This window comes from Colius striatus, chromosome 12, assembly GCF_028858725.1.
Source record: "Colius striatus isolate bColStr4 chromosome 12, bColStr4.1.hap1, whole genome shotgun sequence".
NCBI classification, from domain to species: Eukaryota; Metazoa; Chordata; class Aves; order Coliiformes; family Coliidae; genus Colius; species Colius striatus.
The window spans coordinates 21,913,574-21,936,511 of record NC_084770.1 but is presented as its reverse complement, the minus strand read 5'-3'; the positions used below and the strand labels follow the sequence as shown (position 1 = coordinate 21,936,511).

The 22,938-nt window shown below is 42.8% G+C and overlaps 1 protein-coding gene across 2 annotated transcripts in view; it reads right to left on the bottom strand.

Moving 5' to 3' along the window:
- Positions 1-8,028: 8,028 nt before the first annotated feature.
- IFT80 (intraflagellar transport 80) overlaps positions 8,029-22,938 on the bottom strand; it is a 44,218-nt gene continuing 29,308 nt past the window's right edge. For both annotated transcript variants that reach the window (XM_010203357.2, XM_062005995.1), the window contains exons 10-18: positions 21,431-21,594; positions 17,082-17,146; positions 16,183-16,318; positions 15,359-15,506; positions 14,448-14,619; positions 13,329-13,418; positions 13,060-13,232; positions 11,796-11,919; positions 8,029-9,077 (exon numbers count right to left, since the gene is read on the bottom strand). In XM_010203357.2, coding sequence (XP_010201659.2) covers positions 8,964-9,077; positions 11,796-11,919; positions 13,060-13,232; positions 13,329-13,418; positions 14,448-14,619; positions 15,359-15,506; positions 16,183-16,318; positions 17,082-17,146; positions 21,431-21,594 — 1,186 coding nt within the window. In that variant the 3' untranslated portion in view covers positions 8,029-8,963. The remainder of the gene's footprint in view (positions 9,078-11,795; positions 11,920-13,059; positions 13,233-13,328; positions 13,419-14,447; positions 14,620-15,358; positions 15,507-16,182; positions 16,319-17,081; positions 17,147-21,430; positions 21,595-22,938) is intronic.

The following is a 22,938-nucleotide window of genomic DNA, read 5'->3' as shown; positions in this document are numbered from 1 at the left end:
GTCAGAGAGCCTATCTGCACTCGGGGAAGACACGTTTCAGTTCAGCAGTAAGCTTTGGGGTGCATTTAGGGTGTAGCTCATGCGGCAGGGATACCCGTTGGGAGAGGCTGGGGCAGGCTGGGGAGCCGCCAGGCCCCTGGGCACAGAGACCGAGCCCGGCCGGTGGCCCCGTCCCGCGCCGCCGCCGCCCCATTAAGCCCGTGAACCGCCGCCAAATGGCCCCATCAATTTTTCATCAGGGATCAAACCCGACCCGGCGCGGATAAAACGCGGCGCCGCGGCCGGGAGGGGTGCGGGAGGGACTCCGCGGAAGGTTGCGCGGGCGCGGAGCGGGGCCGGGCGCTGCGGCGCGGGGGATGGCGGGCGGGCGCGGAGCGGGGCCGTGCGGCCGGGACGGCTGCGGCGGGGCTGCGGCGGGGGCCGGGGGCGCGGCGGGGCGCGCCTGGCTGCCGCGGGCGCGGTGGCTGGCGCGGAGGCTGGCGGCGCTCCTGCTGCTCCTGGCGCTGCTGGCCGCCGGCTGTGCCCTGCGCCGCAGCGCCTGCCCCGCGCCCCGCCGCGCCGCGCCCGCCCGCCGCCGCCCCCCGCCCGGCCCCGCTGCGCTGCCGGACCGCGGGGGTCCCGCCGTTCCTGCCGGGCCGCCGCTGGAGCTGCCGCCGCTGCCCCGCTACGAGCAGGTGAAGCACCTGCCCAGCTACGAGGAGGCTCAGCGCTGCCCCTGCCGCGGCCCCGGGCACCGGGATGGGGACGGGGGGAGCTGCGGCTGAGCCCCCCGGCCCCGCTGCGGACCCGCGGACGGGAGCCGGGCGGAGCGGACCCCGCGGGGCGCGACGGCGAGTGCCGGGCAACGAGGAGGGACAGGCAGCCGTCCCCAGCAGAGATGCGATGCCAGACAGCCGGGTCTGCGAGAGGGACACAGCGGCGTTCTCTGGAGCGACGCTGCGGACCCCCGGGCGGGACGCCGTCCCCCAGGCCGGTGTTCCAGCAGCAGGCACGGCGCGATGGCGAGCTGGAGCCCGGGCGCTGCACAGGGGACGTGCAGGGGGCCTGGGGGACGCGTCCGGGAAGCAGACGCTGGTGCTCGCAGCGGGACAGCCAGCGGGACACGGGGGCTCCCCGGGGGGACACGCCACAGCCCCGCAGCCGCCTGAAGCCTGGGGAGCTCCTTCCACCTTCCCCGGAGCGTGGTGGCCAGAAACTGCTGCTCAGCCTGGAGCCACACCGGGGGGCTGGTTAAGAGGAGGTCCGGGAGGAAGCTGACTTGGGGACATGGCCTGTGATACAACTGTCACTACCTCTGGCACATCAGCTCTTCATGGGGTGATGGACAGGGCTGGCTGCAGCTTGATGCAGCATCCCCAGCTGCCCTCACCTGAGGCCATGCAGGGAATGCCGGGTTTGCTCCTCCGTGGAAGCAGCAGGAGACTCTGCACAGGGTCTGCACACACAGGACTGCACAAAGCCAGCCTGAGGGGTGATCCCTGCACCCACAGGTGCTGGGGGAAAGTGCAAGTGAGGGGGAAAGCACCATCAGGCTTGTGGTTGTACAACCAATGTACACAGCCTTGTCATTGACAGCGAGGTGGATGGAGGAGAGCAACCTCTAAAGCTTGCTAATAAAATATTAGCACCTTTTGGGACTGTGCTTTTTATTTCACAGAGGTGACCTGCACTCACTCCTGCTCTGAGGGAAATCAATGGCAGGGTCCAGCACAGGCCACACCATACCTTGGTGCAGAGCACTGCCAGCTCTCCTGCCCACAAACCCACCAAAAAACCCATTCCCTCGCTCAGTGTGTCCCAGCTCCCAGTGAGAGTGAGTGTGAGACACCCCTCTTTTCACAGGCAAAGCTGCTAATCAATTTTAGGTGCAAGGCAGCCACTTGTGATACTGCAGAACCAGGGCTTTGGAGCCTGGCAGTAGGTTGTGTCTGGTTTCTCTGGGTTGCAAACTCCTCCTTCATCCACTTCTGCCAAATCTCTATTCCTGCAAATCAGGACTGCTACTGCAATTAGGTGCAACATCTGGGAACATCTTTCCCACCATTCTTAGCTCTGATGTAGACATTTTTAGAACCTATAGCAAGAAATATTTCAAGATTCAGATGCCCCTGTTGCTATCTCCATCCACACCTGTATTTGGTGGGGTTGGAAGGGACCTTTAGAGACCATCCAGTTCAACCCCTCTGCCAAAGCAGCTCCCACCTAGATCAGGTCACACAGGAGCGTGTCCAGGTGGGTCTTGAAGCCCTCCTGAGCAGGAGCCTCCACACCCTCCCTGGGCAGCCTGTGCCAGGGCTCCCTCATCTCACAGTAAAGAAGTTTTTTCTGAAGTGGAACTTTTTCTGTTCCAGCTTCTTCCCATCACCCCTTGTCCTGTCACTGGATACAACAGAAGAAAGTGCTACCTTTCAAATACTTGTAACTATTAATGAGATCCCCCGCAGTCTTCTCCAGACTCAACAGCCCCAGGTCCCGCAGCCTTTCCTCATGAGGAAGATGCTCCAGTCCCCTCAGCATCTTGGTGGCCCTGCACTGGCCTCTCTCCAGTAGCTCCCTGTCCCTCTTGAGCTGGGGAGCCCAGAACTGGACACGACTGCAGATGAGGCCTCAGCAGGGCAGAGCAGAGGGGGAGCAGAACCTCCCTGACCTGCTGCCCACGCTCTTCTTGATGCCCCCAGGATGCCATTTGCCCTCGTGGCCATGAGGGCAGGAGATGATTGCTGTGCTGTCTGTATGTGCACACTCACCTCCACACTCCACTGATTGCAGGTGATGTTCTAGCCATTGCAATTCAAACCACACACATATATACATTTTCAGATCAACAATTATAACCCCACTGTACTTCTGGAGCCATGAAATGTCAGCTGCTTTTGTAGCTGCTGGATAAAGGTGACAGGGGGTACCTCTGATCTCACAACTCAAAATATCTAAGTTTGATATCAATCCTGAAAGACGGAAAACAGCAAATGTCCTTTTTTCCCCCCTCAGTCTTCTCCCTACCTCTAGGTGATGGAATCAAGTGCTACATTTGCTTTAGAAAGCTTCCAGCTTTGCCACTATTGGTTATTTTTGACTATTCTGAAGTGAATAAAGACAACTGAAAACAATACAAGTCTAACGAGCCAAATTGGCTTCCCAGGACACCATGCTGTAATGGAAATGAAATCTGTCCCTTTTTAGAGCAGCAGCAAGCCCTGAAGCTCTGCTCAGACTCCTCTCTTGCCCTGCTTGGGCACTCCCATGCTCACCAAGCAGAACTCCACGGCTGCTTCGGCAGAAGCATCATTGACATACCCTCAGCGTTCAGTTTTCTAAGCAAACCAGTGCAAACTAATCCTGTGTATTCTTAATATCCAGAACGTTACCAGCTTCCAACCCAAAAGAGAAAGAGCAGGAAAGCAGGAGAGCAAGGCTTCATCTCCTCCACACAGTGAGTTACCTCTGTGATTCCAGCTGCATTGCTCACAGCCCATGAAGGGCAGCACATCTAGAATCCTTTGCCAGGTCTTGGCTGTGGCAATCAGGGATTTAATGCCTATTTTCTCCCCCTTTTTCCCCTCCTTCCATGATTGTTGCAACTCTTCCCAAAGTATTTGCTACCTCACCTTTGTTTCTAGATATAATCGACCCTAGATTCTTCTCTTTCATTGATCCTATGGAGATTCATTTACAAAGTAAACCAGGATTTGTGCTCTCTTGTTGGTTTTTTTAATTGCAAATTCTTATTTCTATGGACAGGCAAGACAGGGGTGCAACTGGCTGACCTAATTCCCACAGCCCTCAATATAAACCAGCCAACAACTGAACCGGGGCAAAATCATGCTCCACATCCATTCTGTACTTGAACAAAACTTGGTATGTTCTGTTTTGAACAGAAATGAATATGCAGATTTGGTTAACTTAGATGGAAACCCATTGATTAACATCTGGAATGAAAGGAGGATGAGTCATGAGAGCCATGGAACAATTGAGCTCTTCACTGACCATTGTTGTCTACCCAAAAAACCCCTGATTCCTGAAAGACTAATCCTTTGCCTGAGGCTTGCAGGCTCGGGTCACTTAGTGAAAGCTGAAAGATAAGATCTCCTTCTTGCTTACTGACATTTTCAAGCCCCAGAGTCAGCGTTCTCCATCCTGATGTGCATGCTTTTCCTCTTACTAGGCTGCGGGTAGCTCCATCATCAGGCAGATTACTCCCATTTCCAAGCACTTTTCCCATTCTCCCACACCTTTACATTTTATTAAAGGTTCAAAGCAGGAAAAGAAGCAGCAGATACCATCCCTTGCTAAGGAGCATTAGCTCTTCCATCGCTCTTTTAGCCCTGAAGGCAGCAGAGAGGTTATGTAGGAGAATCTTTAATGGCCCATTTGGGTGCTAATCAATCCTGCAGGCTTCACAAGCTTGCAGCTGCAGGAAGGGCATCATTCTGGCAAAACAGGAGATCTTGCCAAAACGATTCCTATTATTCCCTCCCTTCCCCAAAAGTTAAACTGTAAAGGAATTTATCACTTCAGCCAGGGGGCCAAACCAAACACAGTGGGCTTACATTACTTTTCAAGCAGATTTGACAGATAATGTCCAAAAAATCATGTCAAGGCTGGGACCAGGCCAGTGTGATCCATCTCTCAAGCTGCTTTCTTGCTTGAAAAGCAGTGTACTTCACAGCTTGGAGGCATTTGCCATTCCCAAGCCTCACTCTTGTCAGTGGAACACCAACGTTTTGGTTCCTATTTTTGCTTCTTTTGGAATCAGAAGCACTGTCACATCATAACTCAATGGACAGCACTTCCCACCCCCTCCCTCTCTTTACAATCAGTATTTCCATTCACTATTCAATACAATCTACATATTTTCTGAAGAAACAGCAAGGACCAGATCTCAGAGGATGGCAGGACGTTTTTGGTTATCTACAACAGTGAAGTTTACCTTTTCCTGGCATGCAGGGTGATAGGTTTGGATGCAATCCCATGGCAGCTCAAGGCAGACCCTGTGAAACTTCCTCCCCAGCTGTGCTCAGGCACACACACACCTCGCTGAACTCCTGGCTGTGAAACCTCCTTCACATCCTATCCTGGTTCAGTTCAATGAGAGCTGCACAGCTAAATCTTACCTGCTATGCACACTAATTTCTTGGGCATTTCAACAGTCTTCCCCAACCATCCCAGTTTCTAGCAGGGATGAGGATGGTCTCCTTACAGCTCAAGAGATGGCTTGGTCCTGCTGCCAGCTTGCATGGGCCTTCTGGATGACCATGGGCAAAGTGATTTCATCTGTCAATAAGGGAATAACACCACTGGCCATCATCTAGTGCCAGGGCTTTGATACGTGTTCATTGCTTTGGGGTTTGAAAACTCTTCAAGCTCTAATTCACCAGCCTTCCCCCCAGCTGAGTACATGATGTACATTTACTTCTTAAGGATCCAAAAACCATCTCTGCAACATCATTAAATGCATTACTCCCATCTGCAGATGGAAGAAGTGAGGCAGAGAGAGGCCACAAGGAAGCCACAAAGCAAGCTGAAAGTCCCAGACGTGCTCAAAGAGCCTTTTACCTGCTGTTACCCCACATCTCCCTCAAAGATCCTCTATGACACAGCTTCTGGCCTCTAGCACAAACGGGGTACACCTGTGGTTCTCTCACACACACAACCTTGGACATGAACATTTGTTTACCTGCAGTAGGAAATGGCTTGATGTAAACTGTGAAGCTGAGTTCTCATGTCAGGTGATCCAAAGCTTCATTCTGTCCTCATTCCAAAGGATAAAGTCTAACAGTCAAATACAGATCTCCAAGCCTCACTTGGATACCTGAACACAAGATGTATTTTTTCTTTCTCCTCTGAACTCTTAAATATATGCAAACCATAGAGGTACAATAAGAAATGAAGAAGGTTTCTTTAACCCATCACATTACCTGGAGGCAAAATGATAGCTAAAATGTGGTGTAAAGCCAGATTAAAGCAGTACTTCCACATTTTCTTTGGTCAAATCCCAAGAGGATGTCCCCAAAATGTGCTTTTCCTGCTATTCACTGCAAACACCATCAGCACCCATCAGTAACCTCTCTTAGAAATGCATGGTGTCCCATAAATACAGAACTGTCTGCAGGGACTGCAACTTCTGTCTATCAAGGAAGAGATAGTGGGCAATGCATGAGGCCTGTTGGGTAAGAATGGCTATCCTCTAAGGCAGGGTAGGCCTTACATCAAGCTTTACATCCACAGACTATTTAAGTGTGTCCCATTTCACACTGCTAGAACAGGAACAAGAATTCTGCTCACCTTTACATTGTTTCCAAGCCCACGTGCAAGGAGAGAGAAAAAGCAGAAGTGCTACCTCTTGCAGACAACATAGATTGCTTTCCTAAACCAGCTCTGGCTTTTAAACACTCATCTGAGCTTTTACTTTTACCTCACTTAAAGATACACTTTCCACATAACCATTTGAATCTCTCTTCTTACTGTGGCCAAGGTCAATGAAGGACAGGAACTACAAGACTCGCCCTGCTACCTCAAAACTGGGCTTGTATCTGAAGAGTTGATCCATCACAACAGCAACTAACCCAAATTTACATGGTGTTAATCCTTCTTAAATGGGCTGGTGATGTTTCAAATGAAACAGTCAATAGTTAAACAGGGTGCTGTCTACTTTTAAACTAAGTATTCTTACACCATTGAAGGATCTTGCACTGGACAATGATGCAGGCAGTAATTGATTAGCCGTTTCATTTACAGCTCTGCAAGGTTTTCAATCAGTCTTTGGACAAGGAGGTAACATGACACAAAGACAAGAAGTAGGGCAGAAGTACCTCTGAGCTTCCTTTGCACCTGCTAATGTGGCAGCCTTGTCTGGGTACGTGGGAAATGGCCCATTGAAACAGATACACAAGGTTTGCCACAGCTCCTTGTAAACACACTCGAAACGTCTGTATCCTCCTGGTATTTCTTTTTACTTAATGGATTTCATTAAATGAACCACTGGAAATGACTGCAAACAGGCACAGACAAAGGCAATGCAGAACTTTAAAACCCCCAGACAAACCAGCACAAAGTTATCTTGGACTGGACAGATGGCACTTACCTTGGAACTGCACTTGTGCCTGGTAGAAACCCTGCAACAGTCCTGGGTGAGCCACACACAGATGGTTTCTTCTGAGCGAACTCTGACATTCAGGTTTTATAGCCAAGCCCACAATGGTACCGGGTTACCTGCATATTAGAACTTGCTTCTCTAAATGATCTGGTTTGCTTTGTTTTCTGTTTAACACAAACCCACTCAGCACAGCCATAGTACAGGACTGGTAAAAAACAGACCTGCTCAGTGACAAATACCTTGCTGTCTTTCTTGTGCTCTGGCCTAGACCCAAACAACTCTTCCCATCACCTTCAATCACCACTTCTCATTACTACCAGCCATGGAGAGCCAGCTCGAAGCACTGTGCTACCACTTTCTCACTTGGTGAGCCTTGCATTCCCCTGTTTTATCTCCTTTTTCCAACGCTTAGGTGTTGCTCCAGGCATTATTAAGAAGCTGAGTGAATTTGCTGCCTCTGCTGTACTTTCCAACTGGCCCAAGAATAAAAGAGGAAGATTGAGCCGAGACCCTGAACAAAACTGGTCTCCAGAAGTTGCTTACATTGCATTACAAATCTGAGCCAGGCTTCATAAATTTAACATTAAACACTTGCCATTAGTGGTATTTTGGGCTCATTAGTGGAACTAATAAGTGCTTTCTACAAGCCAATGGAAGCTGAAGGTGTTCACCTTCCACACGTCAGGACATCAGAATGCTGCAGAGCTTCAAATGAGCTCCATCCAAACTGTAGTTTTATTTAGCAGTCAGGTTAATCCCTGGAGATCACCTAATGCATGAGCTGTCAGATATATCTACAAAAAATCCCAACCTTTACTTAGTTTTATTAAGAAATTCATGAACTTTGCAAAAGAAGTACCATATAATGACTCACCAAACAGAAGAGATTTGCCAGCTATGCAGATACTTAACATTTTGATGGTAATATTTGAGGTACATATGATATCATGTCAATTATGAATAACCTGCTCATGTATTTCTAATGCAAAGGGCTTCTGCAGAGAACACCTAACATATGCAGGCACCTTCATAGGTAAAGCAAAGAAAAATACATCTTGATGAGATTATACAAATATAAGACTAAATATTTTGAAGTCAAGTGCTTTGGGCAGAAAAACTAGGTGGACAGTTCTTCCTTGTTTTCAATGAATACAACATTTTAACCTTAAGGAAGCCCTCAATGCCTTTGTTAATTGTAAGTGTTAAGTTGCTACCAAACCAACCAACCAACCATGCTGTTACTTCAAACAACATTCAAAGCACATCTCATAGTACTTTAAACAATTTACATCATGTCAGAAAACATTCTTTATTGCTAAATAATTTGCTTCAGTGACAAGCTGGAGTTGCTGGAGTAACTTGACATCAGCTACTAAAGCACTCACTAGTACACATGCACTAGCAGAATAACTGTGAGGGAAATATTCTTTTGTACTTTTTCAGGTGCAAGCTCCTCTGCTGAGTTTCAGCACTCACAGTTTGCTAGATCTGTTTGAGGGCAGTTTAAACAAGTCTTTTCAGAGGTCCCTGAGGTTGATGAAATAACCAAACTAACTTAACCTGGTGATTAAACAATTCAAAATCTACTAATGGCAAGACTGTTAATTTCCCTTTTTTCCCCCCCTCATCCATGTGTTATGGACTGCAATGTAGCTACTCACCGAAGCCAGGGCATCAGAATATAAACTCAGCTCAAAATGAGACTGTAGTAAGGAAATAATTCTATCATCCAATAATTAAAAAGAACTACACCAATTCTCACTCTTCTTTCCCACAACATGTTTGCTGTGCCTTTTTTACTTATCTTTGTCAAAATATGCCAGTACAAAATGTTCAAGCAGCACTATGGAGGTGAGCAAAAGGACAGTTATTGCTGGACAGTTACACGAGCTCTCACTGCGGGACTGGATGCTGCACGCTCTCGTTCCTTAGCTATTTCCATCTCTATTTTGGCTTTGATTTTATTCCAGTCAACTTCCAGCTGTAAGAACACAAAAGCAAATACACTGGAGGTCAAATAACATTATATGGAGAGGTCATGCAGATAACTGTTCACTAATAGCATAGTTTGAAGTTACAAAGTGGCCATATCAATCACGATACAGTTCTTCACGTGTAAGCGGCAATTTATGCTCATAGAATGTATGAAGGCATAGCTGAGTGCTAACAAACTGAGCTCTCCACCTTCAAAAGAAAACAAGCTTCACGTATTTTAACTAATACACCTCATTGTGCCTGGCAAAGAAACATGAAAGCACAAAAAGAACTTGGATCAGCTTGCATCTAATTTAAATGTAATGCCATCTGTGTCCCATTACTGAGAATACAGCCCCTTGTCAATAATACATGCAGGGATGTCTGGTGACTGCACCTCAGCTACACCAAGTAAACTGAGAGCATATCAGGCTCCTTATCTGACATAACAGAAATCAGATTTCTGCTTGAAATTTGCCTTCCACATCAATCACTGTTTTAGCTGTATCTTGGCACTTCTCCAGCTGCAGAGAATCATCATCTTCGGGCTGGATTCTGTTTCACTGAAACCTCAGCTGCTCCACACAGCACAACATCCATGGTACAGCAGGGCACAACAGCCATCTTTCTTTCACAAAATGCTTGACAGGAAAGAATGGATCAGGGTGCATTTGATGCACTACAAAAACATGTCCAAAAAGTGGGTAAAAATCTAACTGTGAAGTTTGGTTTCACTGCTGGAGAATTAAGGCTGTCAAAGATGGGATGGGGAAAAAAAATCTCAAGTGCTGCACAGGGAATTGTCAGAGTGGCTCTGTTAACCAAGTCATGAAATAACAAGGAAGATTCTCTGTGAGGGGAGATGTAACTGCTATACCCACATTCTCGTGTGAAAAGGTTAATCCCTCAATTCAGGATGCATTTACTGGGTCCAGGTGCTTTGGATCTGATGACTGAAATCTTTATGGAGCTCTAAGAAAGAATGTGTTTGCTTTAACAGATGTCACACAGATGCTAAACATACCATATCCAGGGCTAATTCTGCCATCTAGCCCAGAGAGCTACTTGCCAGTGAAGCCAACAGCCCTTGCCAGTGACACCTAGTAACTGCCAAGATATGGATTCTCAGCATACATATTTGGTCTATAGTACCTTATATATGAAGGTGTGAGATATGACAACTAAGCACATTGTTTAGATTCCATATCTGATTGCAGATCAGTGCTCTCAGCTGCAGTATAGAAAAGTGGTAAAAACTCCTTACTTAAGCCTGAAGGAGCTTTAGGTGGTGAGAGGGAGAGTGAGAGCCCTTTTTTTGCCCTGAGAAGGCAGCACAAAATCTTACACTTCAATGCCCTTACTGTGTCCTTTGAACTTTGCTATACGAGTCTGACAGGCTGAGTTAAGAATTTAGTTACCAACGGCTTAAAATCCACTTCATTATGTTCCCTCCTAGTTTCAGATCCAGCAGACAACACCTCCAGAACGTGGATGCAGAAAAGAACTTTACTCCAAGAACCTGTTGTAGTCTGAGACCCAAAGTTTAAAGACTGAGTGTAAGGTGAAGCAGGCTCCACTCACGTTGCATTGCTCAGGTGGCTGATAAGGTGTTAAAGCTTAGGAACCCTCCCACAAACTGCAGGTTTCTTGATGATTTAAAGACAGGGCAGTATTATCTAAAGAGTCTCTTTCAGAAGCAACAAGGGATTTACATGCCTTTTGCTCAATAATGGCTTTAAAGCACGTAGGAGATGTTCTTCCAGCATAGCTGCTGAAAACTGCTGCTTAAGAGTGCTTGGAATCTGTTCTATCATTTCTCTGTGTTTTCTAGGTAAAGTGCTGCAGAATGGTTCATTGAGGGGCTAGATGTTCTGCAGATTTATTCTTGTTTAGAAAGTGAAACATCCCTAGAAGTCATAAAAGCTAATGACTTCCATTAGAAATGGAGCTTTATTGAAAGTGTAATGGGCACTGCCCAGTTAGAGCATACAGCTTCCTGGTCCATCAGCCGTGGATGAAAGGATCCAGCACAGTCAGAGTACACATGGTCTCACCCTCAGAATGCTTAGGAACAGTGAGGTGAAGAGCAGGAGGGACAGAAGAAACTGCTAAGGTGCACAGGCTGGGGCCTCTCCTAAAGGAAATGCACAGAAGCACTCCAGCAGTATCTAAGATGCTTCTGGCTTAGGAACAGTAAGATCTGTCCTTGGTCTTTAAGAGCTGTGAAATGCTAATAAATCAAAACGACCTACTGATGATGGAGAGGGTTTCCAGAGGTTTGATGAAATTGTGTATTTAACTATTTATCAGAACAGTTCATAGTTCACACTTAATATAGCTCTAGATACCTTCAAAGTTTGTTACTGTTGCTATCCATAAAATCACACAAATGTTGAAGACATTGAAGAGATACACGTTTACCCATACTAAGGTCTAGCTCTCTGTTTATAGAAAACAACTGTGCCTTCATTTGTATAATCCCTGCCAGATACTAAATCTATACATTCTGTATCTGTGCCTTCCAATAAAGCACATGCACAACTACCACATGCCAAGCAGCCACCCATCAAGCTATGGATTTCTACTCCAACGTCGAACCTTAAGATTTATGTCCACATATGAACCAAAGAAAGAAAGTGTAAGAGCAGTTTCCCCTCACCCTCCCAAACTGGTTACAAAGAGCAGGCTGAGCAAAGCTGTAGGAAACACTCTGAGCAATACTTACACCCTCTGCATATTGCAAAAACCTTTTGTTGGTTTCTTTTTTACCAAAGTCCTCTAGGAACTTTTGTCGATAAGCCAGGACTGTGTCAACGTGTGTCTTGTGCTTCACTGCTAGTTCTAGAGCCCTGGAATAAAGGAGAAACGGGCCTGTGAGGCTATAGAAATGCTCTGGCACAACTACAATCACCATGGTTTTGCAAAATGATATGCTGAAAAACGTTTGGGCTGCAGGCAAAGATTCCTAATCTCCAGTGCCAAGCAGTTTTACATTAGTATCAGTCAGAGGAGGTTAAAGTGGCCAGCAAAGACGACTGTCTGCTTTATGCTGCACACTAGGAAAAACATCCAGCAATTATTATTGTTGACAACCTCCTCGCATCAGTGGACTCTGACAACAGGAGTCTTTTTATTTCAGGGAAATAAACCCAAATGGTTACAGTTTAGCACTCTCAGTATAAGAGGGGAAAGTAATAATTTCTATTAACCTTATTACAGTCAGGAGTCACTCCTGAACAATGTCACCACGCACATCTCTGGAGAACGCTGTGCAGCACTGTGGAATATTCTGTAGGTTGGAATGACTAGTCATTGGATTATCTGATTGATTACTCTCACAGCTGCTTTCTTCTCAATGGCATAAGGAATACTTGTGTTTGACATAACACAGTTTTATGATGACACATTAGGCAACATAATAAAAACCATATCTATGAAGGGAAAAGCAATTTTTGCCCACAGTGCTATGAATATAACAGCAGAGATAGTAGTAGTGAATGGCCTCAGAAGATTCTGTTAGACAACGTGGGGTTTTGTTTAAAGGAGAAATTCCTGCTTTGTTTTCTCAGGCTTAATTCGTATTTCATCCACCTACACAGTGCTGGGAGTTAGAATAGCCACACAGCTATTTTTAGCAACAAGACATTTCAAAACAGCTTTAATTCTTTGTGGGTCACATACAGTTTGAGGTATTGCTGAGGACTTGTCTGTGTTACCACCAATAATGAAAAAGCAAAATGGTATTTAAAAATGCTTCCAAGCATGTTTTGGACTGTAATCACAGAGCACTTGGATCTTCCATATATGACAGAAAAACAGTTACTACTTTGGTTATTGTCAGGATATGATTCACTTAATCTTTTTACAGCTCTGGGCAATGGCAGGACATCGCTCAGCTAATTATCTGCAATGAAACAGCTGATCTGAAGAATGTACAGTTTAACTCAGTAGGAATGCTTGTGAACATATTGTGTTTGAAGAAATACTACCTATCCCAGTTGTAAAGGTTAATGTTGACTTGAATAGCTTGATAAATAAGGCCTGCTTGAAGGAGGAGAGTTTCAGCTTCTTGGGTGTTTCCACTGAACAGCAGCATATGCGCCATTCTTGACTCTTCTGATGGAAGATCTTTGATGGAATTGATATACTGAACACTGTCAATCTGTTAACAAGATGCACAAGAGTTTAATAAGGGAGATTATTAATTCCTTTAGTTTTGCAACACTTCAACTGGAAATAAACAAGCCCGTTGTCTTACCTCACCAATCGATGCATAGGCGATTTCTGCTGTAGCCATGTCTTTGTTGGCAACTGCCATAGCAGCTAAACATGCCCACATAGTTTGATCCTGAAATTTCAAAGAAATACAACTCCTAAAGCTTCAAATATTTCTTATCACCCTAAGAATGACTTCTCAAAGGAAGTACACATATCCTGAAAGCAATGTATGGCAACACAACATGTCTTGGCTGTCATTTATGGCGTCACGGTCTAAGTCTCTTATTAGAAAATCACTACTTAGTTACTTCCCAGAACTTTTTCATGATAAAAACTTTGATGTTGTGATAAGCTGACATGACACATACTAGGCAACATAATAAAATACACAGGTCTATGGGGGAACATTAGTTTTTGCCCCCAGTGAGATGAATATTTTGAAAGATGATGCATTTAGATTACTTGAAAAAGTTAATGTAACACTGCATCTGAGATCTGAAATCCCAGAAATACTGGAATAAAAGCCATGGGTAACAAACAAAAATCAATATACAACTCAAGTTACCTGGATGTGTATTGATTCAATAATGTAAACACAAAACTATTTGAAACACACATCTAAGGTCATGATAATCATATGAGAGTGCAAACTCTTTCCTAGGAGTAAATGGGGGAGAAGGAATAGGGTTTGGGGAAATGTTTGTCTGTTTTAAAGACTAATTGACTCACCTCATACGTTGCTGTTGCCTAAATAGATAGGAAAGAAAGCAAAGGAAGAAAAAAACCAAAAAGAAACAAAAGCAAGTGAAATGGAATATGAACAAAATACCAGGCGACTGTAAGTGGAGATGCAGATCATTTCTAATTAGTTATATTAAGGACAGTGCTAAAAACTTCAGCTTATTAGTAACTTATGTTAAAATGTGTGTTCAATCCATCTGGACTCTTGTGTGAATAAAATTAAGAATTTTGATAATTAAAATGATGTAATTAAAAATGAGCAATTTTGCACGACCAGCCCCAAATAATCAGCAGCGAAGCAGAAGAATGGAAATGAGATACAGCACGTGATATTCAATTATCATCACTGAAGTAATACTTGAAAACAGAAACATTACAGTGAAATTACATCTGAATAGTCCCAACAATTAGGATTTACCTTGACAAAACGACACAATCTGACAGCTTCTTCCCACTTAGAACTACTAACGTATTCATGAAGAATCGCGGGATAAGGGGAGATGCTGAGGTGAATAAGGGAACCATCTGCTCTTCTAATTGTTATCTGATTTCCTACAAAATGTACAATTTGGGAGTTTTTGCTAAATTCACTGGGGAGAGAAAAGAAAGGTAAGTTAATATTCACTTCTTTCTTACTGAAAAGAACATTAGGAATGTAAAGAAATCTGTGCTTCACAGTCACAACATGATTGTGCTTTGCTTTCGGAGCACATACAAATCTAAGCACCCAGTCATTCCACAGTTCCAGCCAATGGGCAGCTGGAATGTTCTCCAAAAAGAAAATGACAGTTGTGCAGGTTGCCTGGCTGCAAGTCAGATGCAAACTGGGCATTTGTTCAAAAAAGGTGAAATTCATTTCATAGAAATATAACTCTTAGAATGAAACACTGAATTCAGGTGTTCGTCATGAAGATTTGCATCCTGCAAACAGGGTGAAGTAAACACACTGAGCTACAAACAAGTGACCCAGCATCTCAATGCTTTCCATTTCTAATAGATACTTTAAAGAGCTCTTTTTTGTTGGTTTGCTTTTTCACAAACAGCAAAGGCAATATTTGAAGAGATACAATGGGAACTGTGCTTCTGCACCAAGATGCTATTCCACTTTCAATCTGTACCTCGTCATTTCAGCTCCAAACTTTTGTTACACCTTATAAAACACGTACTTCCTCATTTCCTAGCCAAGAGGTAGTAACAGGAAAGGAACTTTAAAAGTTGCAACCCTGGCTTCTACTTCAACTGCCCAAATTAGCAGAATTCTGACAGGAATGAGTAAACCAGTTAAAACACAGCATACTACTACTGTGATGCAAAAGGATGTGTTATTACCTTGCATCTTTTTCATACAGAGTTTTTGGCAGAAGATCTTTATCCACATAGACTGTGTTGGGGTAGTACCAGACTGTCAGACGGGTATCCTGAATCCCACAAAGGATGTTTGATGTGTCATTCCAGGCCAAAGTTTGAACCATTGTCCCTTAAGTTAAAGGTAACAGAATAATATGCATTTCCACAAGAAACTTCGAAGTCAAGGTACACTTTTCAGATTGTAGTATAAGGGTAATTATAATCATTCTTGGTTCCTTTTCTGAGGGCTGGGTTTAAACCCTTAGTTTGTAAGGTAAAATCTTACCAACTTGTAGCCAGATTTAGTTCTGTCTTTCTGGAAGAAGGCTCTTTGCATAATAGTAACCTTTGGACTTCATTTTGGGACTGGAGATCAAAATGAACACACTGGCCAGACAGTACCTTTGTACTTACTGCATGTCTACAGCATTGAAACTTTCAATTAAAAATATTATGAACTTCAAAGTTTGCATTTGCAAGGAAAAAAATATCTGAGAGAGTCTATATTGGATAATTCTGAGGAATATCTCCTCCAACATCCTCTTAGCTGCTTGCTCCAGAAAGCAATAACAAATGCTTAAATGTTGGCAACTGCTTTACATCTGATACAAAAATGATCAGGATTGAGATAAGATGTACTCAAATTGTTTCTCCCACTATCTTATGAAAGTCACAGGATGAGTTCTAATGTTTTTATCAAGTCCAGTTTCCCTATTAATCAAAGAGCAAAACTTTGTCTCTTGTACTAGGTGAAAGTCTCTTTGCCTGCCAGCTTTTAGTCACAATTACTTTGATTTTTTTCTTACCCATTTTGACAATCTTCTGTTCTTTTCCAAACCGTTTCACTGAAGTAATGTAAAGATCTCTGTTCTTATCAATAAAGGCTATTTTTCTTTCACTCGTAAGTCCTCTCTGGTCCAAAGCAATCTCCACAATTTCTATCTGAAAAGGAAAGTCTCTGATTTATAGCTTGCAGATTCGTATCAGAGAAAGCATGTGATAGCCAAAAAAAAATGAATGCTTAACTAAAAACAAGGCACAAAGCTCTTGAAACAAAACTGGATTGTTAAGACACTTTGTGTGTGTCTTCTGTGCTGAACAAAGCATTACAGAAATCACATTTCATGCAGATTAAACCAAAATTACAACAGAGAAGGGTTAGCAGTTTAGGAATTTTACTACAGAACTACAGTCTCAAAGCAAAAGCTGCCTAAAAGATGGATGTTTATTCCTCTCTCTAAACAGGTTGCCTAATTTTGCTTTTGTTGTATACCAGAAAAGCAAAATGCAGTTGAGGTAATAATTTATGAAGTAAAACCAGCAAAAGCTTAGATTGCAGGCAGAAAACTTTTCACTGATGTTCTTTTCTTCAGTGTTAACATCAGGTTGGCACTAATAAAAGCTTCTTTGGAGTACATGCAAAGTGAACTCAGACAATCAGTTTTACTATTTACCTGCAGCTTCAAACTCTCACGTGCATGGGAAACACATGGCAGCAACCAAACACAACCTAGAGTTGATCCCTTTGTACACGACACTGTATGAAGAATCTGATTGTTATCCTCTCAGCTAGAGTTGTCAATCTCCTTTCTATTAAAGATACTAAACCCTTAACAGGTTATTAGACCCGTTATTGAGGAAATCCATTACTCACTCTTAATTTCAAAGTATAATGAAAAAAGACACATTCTATTCTTTCCCTTACCTTATGGGTTATAGGCTTTCCATCACCCAATGGCTTTCCAGATAAAGCTTCAAATATGTAGATAACTGAAGAAGAAAAATGTGTGGGTTTTTCAGTTAAATGCAACAGCTCTTCACAGACTTGTCAAGCAGTTCCATTCATTTTCAGAGTGTAATTCACTACAAGTGGCTATTTATTAGTGTGTGCTGGATCTATCAGTGACTCACCCTCTGGTGAAAAAAGAACCTTACAGCTGGGAAGATGTAACAGGCGTAGTCTGCTGAGCTTGGGAACAGGTTCATTCTGCAATTGGAGCAATATGTGATAATCTCCAAGTCCCCTTCTTTTCAGAGCACTCTGATAGCCATTGAATACCATGGACTGACACAGAACTGAGAAAGCTTGTTTGACTTGGACTAGTTGATCTCTAACGGTCCCTTCCAACCCCTACCATTCTATGATTCTAAGGCTTCTATCACAGCTCCAATGGTTACTGAGAGAAATGACACTGCCTTGTACCTGATGCACTTTTGTAACCTGCATTCTGAACAAACTAATGTTAGCAAGGCTGATGGATTTATTCAATCAGATAGATAAATTAGATATATAGTAAGTTGTCCTTTGAACTACTGAGCAAAACATTCTCCAGAAGTACTCTCTATTTTGTTGATAATCTGCTCTATTTTGAATATTAATACAGTGGTCCCTTGGCATCTTTTCCTCCAGGACAGTTTAGGGTTTGTGCTTGTCATGATGATACAGTTAATGACAATACATTAATAACTGGCTTTATCTATATATACTTGAATTATAGAAAACCCTTGCAATCTTTACCAAAAGTTCACTTCTTCTGTTCCACTCTCTCCCTTTCTGACTCTCAAAAGAAACAAAAAGAAAACATCATGTGTATTTCTGGGATGTTCAGTGAAGGCTCAAATTTGCAACTTGCTTAAAAAGAAGTTTCTCTTTTGTTCTGTCTGTCTCTATGCATGTGTGTCCTGCTCATCCATCCACATGTTCAAAACTTACTCACACAGACTTTGTATACAGTCTGTGAATACACACATGAATTCAGACAGATGTGGATAGAGTTTTCAAGCCCAGGGAAAACAGGAACGTTATCAGGAACACCAGCTGTAACTGAAGGCTCATGATTCAGCATTAGGTCATGGAAAACACCAATGTGACAGAAACATCTTGGGTGTTCACTAACAAATCCCACTTGTGGTTTCACCACATTACCTTGAAGTACACACCAAAAGAGAAACATACACGTTCGTTCCAAAGGATGGTGATGCTGAGGTGTTCATCCTGCTGTGCACTTCCTTCACTAGGACACAGGATGTTGCTTTAACCTCAATGCTTATCCAGGCAGAATTAAAAAAAACCCCACCCCAAGCAACTGTTAAGAGCAGGTGTTCAGAAAGCCTTGGTTGAGTTTGCAGAGGAGGAAAAGAAAGGGGTTTGCACAAGTGCTGCTCTTGGCAGCTGGCTAAATCTACAAAAGAAAACGAGTTCTTCCTGAGAAGTGCTATTTTTCTCACTTTTATGCCTGGCTCCCTTGCATGAAAGTTATTTTGATTCAGCTATATACACCTATTTTACTGCTACTATGCTAGCTTTAGGAAGGGAGATTCTGAGAGTTTTAAAGAAAAACACTGCCTAGTTAATTGTCAAGTAAAATTGGTTAACTTCTTATTACCCTACAATGCTTATTAAGGCATTTTAGCAAATAAGTTTGGGTTGTTTTTTTTTCCTACCTGGAAAAACCCCACATCCCTTTACAATCATTTTGAACCTAAAATATATCTTTTTCTACATATATAAATTAAAAACATAAAGAAAGGACATTCTTTCACTTTGAACATCCTGAGGAAGGGAACAGCTACTGTGTGGCTTTTAACCCACGTTCTCCAGTCATGGAATGCGTGGTCCTCAGGCCAGCAGTTCCCTTTTGAGAATAGGTTCCCCTCCATCTTCCAGCTTCATTAGATGCTGAGGAAGGGCTGTAAATGCAGAGGCATTGACCTTTTTTCTACATTACTGAAAGAGGAAGAATATCCAAGTAACAATATTGAAGAACAGCAAGTCATCTCCCTCTCTTTGAGAGTAAATTAGCTTGTGGGGAGCTCCACCCTACAAGGTGTAAACTGCTTCCTGTATCAAACTGAGCTATCCTGGATATTACTATAAGGCAGCCCATTATGAGAAACAGACTTACCCTCAAAAGAGGGCAAAGAAAAAACCCACTTCTGCTGGGGTGAGTTGTGAAGAACAATCAGGCCTAGATAAGCCATTGTTTCCTGTGCCAATAAGCTGTTTTCCCATATTCTGGCACATTCTGCAGTTTTTTGCCACTTCTAGTGAGGCTCATATCTAAAAAAGACAAGAACCCACCCTGTTCTTTACTCATTGCCTCAATGGAAGCTCCTGTCAAATAGGATCACTTGGAGAGCTTCCCTTGAAAATATAGCCAGAAACCCAGACCCTGTTCATTACAGTTTGACGAAGATCAGCCTGTGTGCAGAATTGGCTGATCAGATTTTCAGGACACTAATAGGAATGCTTGGGAGATGGAGATGCTCTTCAGTTTGTTCAGGAAGATAGGGAAGGGAATGGGGCAAAATGGTGAGTTTACCATCAAAATCTTAAAGATACATGCACACAGACAGCAGTTTTATGGATGACTTTTCTATATAACCTCAATTTATCTAAAATAATTCTATTGGTTTTATCCTGACTGCATCAAGGTGCCAAATTCTGTGTGTCACGCATTTTAGGTAGAACTCAAACAAACATTCCTTTTTGTAATATGAATACCCAGACACACACAGAGTTAAAAAGATCAGAAAATGTAACTTTTTCACTTATCCCTCTTTTTTTTCCCTAACTGCTGCTTTCTTCTGAATCATTTGCACTGAAATATAGATTTAAAATCCATTTCATTTATTACACAGTTACTTTAGGTATCCTTAACATCTTGGTACCTGAGGATAATGTTGTCTCAAGTCACTTTCCTTAAAAACAAAAGACACATTACAGTCGTACAGAGCAGCAAAAGTGATTTGTAACATGGAAGTGAGTAAAACCTCACCTAATTTTTCTTTGGCTCTGGAGGAATATTTCAAAGGCTCGTGACAAAGATTTTCTTCATTCACCGAGTAATTTAAGTTGTAGGTTATGTGCTGAGAAAACTACCATGCAATCAGTACTGAAGGACTAACTCCCTGACAGGATCTTATTTTGTCTTTAGTACTTTACATGGAAAGGGGTTTTTTTCTGTGGTAAAAAGAAGATAAATCTGGTGGTCCTTTGCTGTCGTACAAAAAAATATAGATAGAACTTGGAAATTGTTTAAAATCTGGCCATGAGGTTTAGGAAAACAGTTACAGATAACAGATGGAGTTAGTGTCAGTTGGGATCACAGGCAGGAAGTTTCCTCTGTTTCACTCTGTATTAGCAGCATCTCCTGAGCGCAGTTGTTGCTGCTGGTAACCCCCTTACCAGTCGTACTGCACAAGTACAGCTATAGATAGCACTGCAGCTCTGCACTCTAATATTTGTATGGCCTCTAAATGGCACAGGTATGATGCCCAAAGTCACAGTGCCATGGGTTTTCCAGCAATGGAAGTGTCTGTCTGCAGTAGACTCATGAAACTGAAATCGTTGCACATCTGCATCAAGAGACAGAACTAAGGAAAAAAGGCTGACTGTCAAAAAGATATTCCTGCACCACTCATTACTGCAAAAGTTCACCTGGAGCTCATTTGGCCATGCTGTGTTTTAGAAGTAACAGTGCTTTTGATTCCAAAAAACAGAATTTAAGAGTATAATTCTTCAAGAACACACCACAGAGACAGAACATCCCAGCCTTGTAAGCTACATCAGCTGCATCTCACAAGCTGTTGAGGACAACCCCAGATACACTAAAGCAAAAAAACATCTGAGAACTAAAATTAATCACAGCTAATGGACTTGTAGCTTCTAAGAGCAGCAGCCAAGCAGAAAAGATTGCTGAAGTACTTCTTTAGAAGATCACATGTCAGAGAGTGTAAAGCCACTGTTCAAGTGTTTACTGCACATATTCCATGGTTCTCTAGTGCATTACACACAACTGTAAGCTCAGAGACATATATCATTCTCTTTAAGCTTTATAGACAAAGTCAAGCAAGACCCATCACTTTAACTCCTTTTGATAATAAATATTGTCTTTCATTTATATCACAGATAAATTGTTTATGTTCCGTGCTTGCTTTTTTTTACCATCATTATACTACGTGAAGTTAAACGCAAAGATGTCAAAGACCTCATTATTAATTACTAGAAAAGACTAATATTATTATCTATTATGATCAGAACAGAGAACTTACCCTTTTCATCAGCTTTGTCTTTCACTGCTACAGTATCATTACTCAGAGATACTGTCTGGGCATTTAAAATGTCTGTTCTCATTCCTGGAAATTTGGGAGAGGAAATTAATCTTCCTTCATATGAATATAAATAAAGTCCTCCACCATCTACAAGAAGAAAATGCCTACAAAAAAATATAATCCAACAACAAAAAGGTAAATCACTAAATAATAGAGAAAAGCATGCTGACAGTTCCAACAGCTTGAAGGTAACTGTCTAATATGCTGTCATTGTTTTCCACTCAAGGACATAATTTCTAAGCCTTAAGTTTCAAGGCTGATATTCTGAAAGTCTGTACAGAAGGTGGCAGCTTTAATGGGAATGTTAACTTCTTCCATGAGAAATGGTTATTACCTGGAATCACTGATTTTAGCTGTTACAGGTAAGACTTCTATCTGGTAACTCCTGATGACAAAGCATACAGCTGCAGATGGTACTCCTTACACATCCCACCATGAGACAATGCCGTGTGCATGTGTGTGAGAAACGGCTTTAAGGTTCACAGGTTGCTTTCAATTGGCGTTACCTCTGTAATTTTCTTCAGTACAACTAGATTATAATGCAAAGCAAATAGCAGACCCTGTAAATGAACCAATCACCACCTGCTACTATACAGGGCTTCAGTGATAAATAACTGACCTGCAGGAACACATTACAACCTTTTATGCAGAACAAAAGTAGTTCTACACCACAATAACTGTTTGGTAAGTACTGACAGACACAAAACACAACTATAAGCAAAAACCCAGTTTTTAGACCCTTAGCTATTGGAGATGTTACCAATCACTGGCACCAAATGAACTGCTGTCTGTTTGCACATGTATCTGTCAAGGGAGACTGGTTTGACCAAGAGCTGAGGTTCATTTCTGTGGGCCACTTACACTGCCAAAGAATCTGCACCATGGTTTCAAAATTTACTTTTCATCTGCAGCACAAAACTCCAAATCTAGAGACTGCTCTTCAAAATCCTGTCCACTTGCTCACCCATTCTCCACTGCAGTGTCTTTGTAAACTAGGCCATAAATGTTCAATATGGAGCACTCAAAAATGCAGTGAGCAAAAATGAGTGCAGCACTTGGCTGGAATAGTTGTCCAACAGAGTTTGTCCATGAGAATTAAGAGTATAATCAAAACTGAAGATTTTTGACTTCTGCCTCCTATTCTCAGTCCTTTGAAAGACTTGCAACAAAAGCACAGGTAAAGATCACTTTGACGAATCATTTTCATGAAATACAGACTAAAGTTTTCATTAAATGAAAAAAAATCAATGTATTGCAAATATAAATACAAATATATAAGAAAAAAACCCTTTTCTTTTTATTTGGCATAGCTGGCAATGTTTATAATAAAAGCTGGAGACCAAAGATAACTTATATAAAATCTATCCCAGTTTAAAAAAGCAACATAAACCATCAGAACCCCCAGATGTCAGCATAATGTCTGAAGATCTACTTTCTTCCATAAACAA